General features: G+C 44.7%; 1 protein-coding gene across 2 annotated transcripts; it reads right to left on the bottom strand.

Annotated features, from left to right (window-relative positions):
• Window positions 1-722: 722 nt before the first annotated feature.
• LOC118384262 (sushi domain-containing protein 6-like) lies at window positions 723-7,774 on the bottom strand. 2 transcript variants are annotated; one of them, XM_035770642.2, is made up of 5 exons: window positions 7,515-7,774; window positions 5,125-5,225; window positions 4,522-4,725; window positions 2,465-2,606; window positions 723-1,957 (listed from the first exon to the last, which is right to left on the bottom strand). In XM_035770642.2, exons 2-5 carry the CDS (start codon window positions 5,210-5,212, stop codon window positions 1,633-1,635), a joined length of 759 nt encoding a protein of 252 aa, XP_035626535.1. In that variant the 5' UTR covers window positions 5,213-5,225; window positions 7,515-7,774; the 3' UTR covers window positions 723-1,632. The 2 variants fall into 2 exon arrangements, with proteins under 2 accessions (XP_035626535.1, XP_035626545.1); XM_035770652.2 differs by having other exon boundaries at window positions 723-1,954.
• Between the last annotated feature and the right edge of the window lie 98 nt (window positions 7,775-7,872).

The raw sequence follows: 7,872 nt of genomic DNA, 5'->3' as shown, positions 1-7,872 counted from the left end.
TGCTTTAAGCTGAAATTCCCAAATAGAACTTAACTTAATTATTCAACATGAGCTGGTTATTACACTAGCTCTGTCTGTGCGGTGTCCCAAATAGTGCCCTATTCCCTACTTTCTAAAAATGTATTTTACCCCCTTTTCGTGGTATCCAATTGGTAGTAGTTACTGTCTTGTCTCATCGCTGTGACTCCCGTACGGACTCGGGAGAGCCGAAGATCGAGAACCATGCATCCTCCGAAACACAACCCAACCAAGCCGCACTGCTCCTTGACACAACGCATATCCAACCCGGAAGCCAGCCGCACCAATGTGTCGGAGGAAACGCCGTACACCTAGCGACCTGATCAGCGCGCACTGCGCCCGGCCCGCCACAGGAGTCGCTAGAGCGCGATGAGACAAGGATATCCCTACCGGCCAAACCCTCCCCTAACCCGGGCGATGCTAGGCCAATTGTGCACCGCCTCATGGGCCTCCCGGTCGCGGCCGGCTGCGACAGAGCCTGGGCGCGAACCCAGAATCTCTGGTGGCACAACCACTGCGCCACCCGGGAGGCCTATAGTGCCCTACTTTTGACTAGGGCCTATAGGGCTCTGGTCAAAAGTAAGGCACTTTAAAGGTAATCGAGTGCCATTTGAGTGCAGACTGTGTCTCTGATCAACCATGCGATCTACTTTCCTTTGACTAATTCTTCCCAGAGAGCACCACAACTGAGTAAGGCCAAGAGGTTTTACAATTAGAAACAATGTTGACGTTTAATCTTCTGTGCAATGCAATAATTGCAATATTATGTAAATGTTACATTACATACATCCATTACATTTTTTTCTATTGAAAAGAAAAAGAGAAACAACTACATTCAATGTCTATAACAAATAAGTACATCCTGGGGGTTTCTACCCCAAACCCTCCCCAAATTCTGGTCAGTAATTCAAAGCAGGGGAGAGGTGCAAGGCTGGCTTCTATATCAACGCTACAACTCTGCCATCATCGCAAATCATAAACCAACAAAAAGGACACGCAGGTCCCTGTGATGTAACAGTAATATCATTACCAAAGTCACCTCAACAAACGAGGCTCAGGTCCCATCACTGATGGGATATAAACCATGTCTCCGTAGCAGGAAACGTCTCATAACATTACCAACAGCTAATCAGAACTGGTGTGCTATGTATAAGGTTGAAACCTGAAAAGAAAGTTGATCCATGCTGGTAGGCTTGAATCCATATACAGTGGGGCAAAAAAGTATTTAGTCAGCCACCAATTGTGCAAGGTGTGCCATTAATACAGGTAACGAGTGGAGGACAAGAGGACCCTCTTAAAGAAGAAGTTACAGGTCTGTGAGAGCCAGAAATCTTGCTTGTTTGTAGGTGACCAAATACTTATTTTCCACCATAATTTGCAAATAAATTCATTAAAAATCCTACAATGTGATTTTCTGGATTTTTTTTCTGATTTTGTCTGTCAAAGTTGAAGTGTACCTATGATGAAAATTACAGGCCTCTCGCATCTTTTTAAGTGGGAGAACTTGCACAATTGGTGGCTGACTAAATACTTTTTTGCCCCACTGCAAGTGCCTGAGCACATGATTTTACATGTCAGTACATCATTGGTGGGTAACATAAATACACCAGTCACTCAAATGTCCTTGTCATCGGGAAGTGCAACTTGTATGCCCCGCACGTCCACCTCACTCTGACTCTCTCTGGGACAGGATTGGATCTCCTCGTAAGGGGGCGGAAGGATCTCTGGGCTTTGATTGGATTGAGGGATAAGGTGACTGGAATCTGATTGGTTGTGAGCTAATGAAGGACCTGGAGCCTCCTGGGCCAATAGGAGCTGGGTGGGCCCTCTGCAGGGGGGCAGGTGTTGCCCCCAGCTCCCATAGACAGCCTCCTCATAGGTGGGCAGAGACACAGGCAGGCCATCCACCATCAGATCTATCTGGTCAGAGGAGCGCCTGCTGAACAACAGTAGAGAGATGATCAGATCACTTCACAGACAGCACTCATACAGTGGGTGGATTTACCTACAATCTAACTGACACTACAGCTATGAAACACCCAGCATCGATGATAAGATTACTATCAAACCATTGAATTTCCTTCTTCTTCCTCCTCCTCCTCCTCCTCCTCCTCCTCCTCCTCCTCCTCCTCCTCCACAGTCTTTCAACTTTCACTCATCAGATTATAAAGATGCTTTCATTACAGGATGTGATGCATTTCCAAGCCTCTACTGTACAAAGCCACTACAGCGCTGTAACCACCCTACAGAGCAACACACCTGATTCAACCAATCATCAAGACCTTGGTTAGCTGAATCAGGTGTGTTAGTCCTGGGCTGGAACAAAACCTACATACACTAATGCTCCAGGACCAGGGTTAGTAGTGACAACACCGCTATAGAGGATCCAGTCGTATGAATATAGCTGTGTGAGTGACAGGGATAAGAGCCAGTCATATGTGCTTACCTGTGTGAGTGACAGGGAAAAAGGCGGGACTTGATCACCAAGCAGGCCGTGGTGGTGAGAAGGAATATGGACACGCCCACCGCCGTCGTGGCAACGCTAGGGAGTGAGTGGGCCACCTGGTCCTCATAGTTAACATGTCTGTCTGAAAGAAAACACAACACAAACAATCAACACACACACCCATCAACTACCTACAACACACTTAGCTGTGGTCCAGGGCGTTAGTGTGTTCACTCACTAACCCCCCTGAACACACACTGTCGCCCTGGACCAGAGCTACAACACACTCAACAAATACATTCAGGAAGTACACACATCATTTAGGGGAAACACACTACTGATACACATATGGACAGCATAAAACAGGGTATCTCAAAGGGAGTCAGTCATGCATCTGCAGGTGTGGTTTCCTATATCCATGACGCATTACATTTCCGTGAGGTTTAATATGGCAGAGGAAAGAGATTGGTTAGTTTGGTGACTTTGCTCACTTCCCGTTTCTTGATGCTGGTTTCCTGCCTCGATGCAGCACAGGCCGAAAGAGGAAGCAAAAGGCTCTAAAGTAGCATGTTAAGAATTTGCTATGTCGGCTTTTGCATCTCACCAAGTAGGTCATTGACCTCTTGTGTGGAACTAAGGGGTTGGTACCAGAAAGTTACGACAATCAAATCTTAGCACTTAACAGGCCACACACCATCCTGTTAACCAGCCTAACACACTGCTCAGCTCTAGTGACACTCAAAGCTCATGTAGGGCTATACTCAAGGCCATTGAAACTATAGCACAACAGTCATAGAGTGGTATAGAGTGTATGCTTCCACTTGCCTCTTCCACATCCAATAAGACATGACTGGAATTGCCCAGTCCTCGAGGGCCTGATTGGTGTCACAGTTTTGCCCCAGTCCCAGCTAACACGCCTGACTCCAACAATCACCTTATCATGATCTTCAATTTAGAATGCAATTTGATTAATCAGCTGTGTTTGCTAGGGATGGAGAAAAAGTGTGACGCCAATCAGGCCCTTGAGAACTGTAGTTATCCATCCCTGCAGTAAGAGGATGAATGAAGGAGGGTGGTCATAGCATTGCTATTAATCAGCTTATGAGATGACTATGTGGAAGAAAGCCATGTAACATTTAAATCATCAACCCATAACCTCCATGCATGCATATAGCCAACCCGGAATCAGCCAAAGTAATTGTTAGGTGTCTGGGTTAATGCATTTACAAAATGCATTACAAAGTGATTGAGTACAGAACCTACCTTAAATCACACTGCATCCTTTGACCTGACTGTAGTTTACCTAACACTTATCTCATATCAGTCACTCATGGACATACTCCACACACACATGCGCTAGACCAGGGATGGGCAACTGGCGGCCTCCTTTTGTAGGCCCGCGGATCCATTTCCAAAAATAAATAAGCTGCAATTTCGAAATTTGGTTGTGTGCATCAGCAGTTTTTCTCTTGTTATGTCAGTCACTGACAGTCACTCAATTAGCCCATTGAGTGACATTTTTTAGATTGGTAAATTAGTATGGCAGCCAGCTAGCTAAACGTATAGTAATCATGGTCTAATACTGACCAGGGGACCCCCATTGATTTGATCGTCACTCTCACTCAGATATCATATTAAAAACTGTTTCTCTCTCCGTCCCATGGCAAAATGAGTAGAATTGCAAGAAATTGACTTGTGTCATTTTTTTTTCTAAAATTGAAAAATCTTCCCTCCACCACATGGCAAAACATGTAGAATTGCAGCAAATTGTCTTTAAAACTGCAACATTGTATCTACGCCCCATGGCAAAATTGCAAGAGAGGAACATTAAAACATCAATGTTTTCTCTCTGCTGCCACTAAAATGTTTTGCTCGCAAAGTGGGGCTCTGATTGCATATGTGGGTATGGATGTGGGTACACAGACCTGCGAGCCGCCTCATGATGAGTTCAGATTTATTGTTGCCCCCACCCCCATCAAAGTTGCCCATCCCTGCTCTAGTCCATTACACTAGGAGCAAAGGTTTACCCCTCCTCCCACATGGCCGTGGTGACTCACCTGCTGTGGACAGACAGGTGGGCACGCTGGGGATCCATTTGCCGTGGCGGCAGCGCGAGCTGTGCACCTCTTTTGGGATGGTGTAGCCGGGCTCACAGAAGTAGTAGATCAAGCTCTTCTGGGGGAAGCCTCGGCAGGGGGAGGGCTCGCAGTGGAAGCCCCCGTGTTCTGGCACCAGTGGGTGGCTGCAGTTCCCTTGTCTGCCTGCGGATGAGGCATACAGTTTAGTTGTTAGACCTTGTTGTTGAATCGAACCGGCACTTATTGCATCTCAAAGATCTGTGATTCAGGTTGAAGAGGAAAAAAGCTTTAGGTAGAGTGTTTTAATAGATATGGCCATATGAATGGGGTAAGACAGGTGGAGTCTGGGAGGAGGAGTCTTGCAGGTCTGGGGAGAGGGCTAAGTATTATTGCAGCATGATGCAGGTTGTATGTCCAGATAGCTATATAGTTAGCTCTTACAGATGGATTACAGCTTTTGGGTGCAGTGGTGACTGTTTCAACAAGTACATGGTGGTGCAACTTGGATGCCTAGCAGAGGTGATGACCTGAGTGGGCAGTTGTGGGTGGTTAGGGTGGGTGGTTGAGGAGGGAGACGGGTACCTGTGATGAGGTCTGGAAGGGCGACCAGGAGAAAGAGCCCGTAGCCCAGAGTGATGTGTCCACACATCCATAGAGACTCCGCAGACATCAAAACAGCCTTCCTGCAGGTGCAATAAACAGAGAACTCAGTGCCCTGCAGATAGTCACGCACATACATATGCACACAAACAAGCATGTACGCATGTGCACACACACAGTTGCAAAATATCGACAAATATCTAATCATGCACTTGGAAAGACTCCCCTTTTGCCCTAACAAAGGCAGCTTTGTTAGTGGTTCACAGCTTCAGCTACCATAAACACCCACAGCCTGACCCTGAATGAGTGAATCATTCCCCAACCCTGTACCCTTTCATTTCCAGAAACAGGAACTAAACTTGGGTTATTGTTCAACACCAGACATTTATCAACATTACTTATATGACTGGTAGTGTTTTTGTTCTTCACCTGGCCCATATTTCCTCTCTTAGCACTGAACTTGACACACAGGTATGGCACAAACACAAATCCCATGGCGGGTTTCGGAGCGCTTTCATATCAGGGGTGCAAGTCAACTCTGGAACAGCAGGGGAGGTCCCTGCCAACACCATGTGTGCTGTGCTCACATAGCCTGCAGGTGTAGGATCTTAAATTGAGCCAGTTTGCTACAGCAGGAAAATAATCCTGCAGCAACAGGAAATGTGAATGAATATGTGGATTATAATTTATTTACATTTTTGTAGGGGTTGATAAAATGTTCATAAGGGAAAATCCAGTCTGAAATGTCTAAACGTTAATTACACATTTCCGAAGCTTTTTTAAACCTCAAACACACTAGACATTTTACATTTCCTGCATTGCTGGAAGGTTCTCCTGCAACAGAGTGATCGCATTAATATCCTACACCTGTTTCTATCAGGCAGTGAGCTGTGACCACAATGTAGGTGGGTGGCATCTTACTCACCATCTTATTAAAACATGACTTCTGTTCATGAATAAGCTGTGAAGTATGCCATTATAAATGGCTCCAGTTCCATTATAAAGCATTACTTTAAAACGCAACACTATAAAATGAAATGTAATAAACATCTATCAATACATTTACTAATGTTGTCATCAACAGATCTAGTAAAAAATAAACATGTTTTTCTCCTCTGAACGGATTTGGTAACTGTTTGTCTTCTGTGTGCCTGTAATGATTCCCATGTTTGATAGGTTAGTTAGTTAAGCAACAAGGCCAGAGGGGGTGTAGTATATGGTCAATAAACTACGGCTAAGGGCTGTTCTTAATAAGCACTACGCAAGGCAGAGTAAAAACAAATGTTTTGTCATACCCATATATATACGGCTTTCACCCAAACAGCATTCGGGGCTTGAACCACCCAGTTTATAATCAGTATTATAAACTGGATGGTTCGAGCCCTGAATGCTGATTAGCCGACAGCTGTGGTATATGAGACCACATACCACGGGTATGACAAAACATGTATTTTTTAATTACGTTGGTAACCAGTTTATAATAGCAATAAGACACCTCGGAGGTTTGTGATATATGGCCAATATACTCCACGTTGCGTCGTGACTAGGAACGGCCCTTAGCCATGGTAAATTGGCCATATACCACACCCCCTTGTGCCTTATTGCTTAAATAACCCATGGGTTTAATGACTTCTGCTATGTGGTACTTCGCACTTTCTGCTCTGATTGTCAAACTACTCAGCTGCATCCCTGTTTCTGTAAGTGTCATACATGGATGGCATTGACACACAGTAACACTTTTCATGCCATCCCACTCATCCAAGAGGAATAGGCAAGTGATCAATTATAATATGACTCACACTACCTATGTCTTTGTGTTGTCATGGAAGTGAGGAAATAGTATCAATGGTCATTTTATGCGTCCTATCAAAACACATCCAGGCACAAATTATAAGGAAGGACCTTGTAGACTACGGCAGAATATGGTAAGCAAAGGCTATTGTGTTAATCATAGAAATAAGGCTCATAGAAATAAGGCTAGTGTTTGTGGTACGTTCATGACAAACCGAATAAATAGCCTACCAGCGCTCGCTGAACATAAACGCGCAACGGAGCTGAATGCACAGGTGCATACCCAGAAATCACCAGACATCCCCAAATAAGTACAAATGCCAAGGCTGACGCATTTATATCATATCCAGAATGCTAATATATCAAGCCAGTCTAATTAAAAATCGCAATTTTCTTTAGCCGACTAAACTCAACTTCCATTAATTAAACAAAATATTCCTACAGCCTACATCAACACTCTGTCCTACAGGCTAGTCATATCCTACATATCACATGTTCTATTATTGGGGTTACATTTATCTTTAGGCAAGTTCCAAAAAATACTTGGCTAAATATAACCTCTTACCAATAAGGCTACTCACCTGTAGAATCTAGATATAGGAATATTCCGTTCAAGGACTAGTCCAAGATGGTATAAATCAATACTTCCCCGTCTGTTTGATATACGATCCGCTCGAGATCAATATCTAATTTGTTTAATTCTCCTCCAGATTAATGGGGCATATAGCAACAACTGGATCTATTTCACAGCCGCTGACAACTGAGTCATCGCTCAGCTGTGTTCTTGACAGGAACAGAGAGACTTATCACAGGCTCCAGTCCCGACTACGCGCGCTGGTGACATTGATCGAGTTAGGTTTGCAAGGTGGGTGGAGTTGCCTCATTTTAGGCCATTCCATTGGTCCTTAAGCGAACTCTCCGCCCGGCCATGCAAAACGA

Source organism: Oncorhynchus keta, chromosome 1, assembly GCF_023373465.1.
Source record: "Oncorhynchus keta strain PuntledgeMale-10-30-2019 chromosome 1, Oket_V2, whole genome shotgun sequence".
Lineage (NCBI taxonomy): Eukaryota > Metazoa > Chordata > Actinopteri > Salmoniformes > Salmonidae > Oncorhynchus > Oncorhynchus keta.
This window is presented reverse-complemented; position numbering and strand designations above follow the sequence as displayed.

What these genes read in the sequence shown, in the direction of transcription:
- LOC118384262 (XM_035770642.2), bottom strand. Translation starts at nt 5,212, where the DNA reads ATGTCTGCGGAGTCTCTATGGATGTGTGGACACATCACTCTGGGCTAC. An exon ending in CCTTCCAGACCTCATCACAG is followed by an intron (nt 4,726 to 5,124) that starts GTACCCGTCTCC and finishes CCTCATCCGCAG; the next exon opens with GCAGACAAGGGAACTGCAGC. An exon ending in TTTCCCTGTCACTCACACAG is followed by an intron (nt 1,958 to 2,464) that starts GTAAGCACATAT and finishes ACTGTTGTTCAG; the next exon opens with CAGGCGCTCCTCTGACCAGA.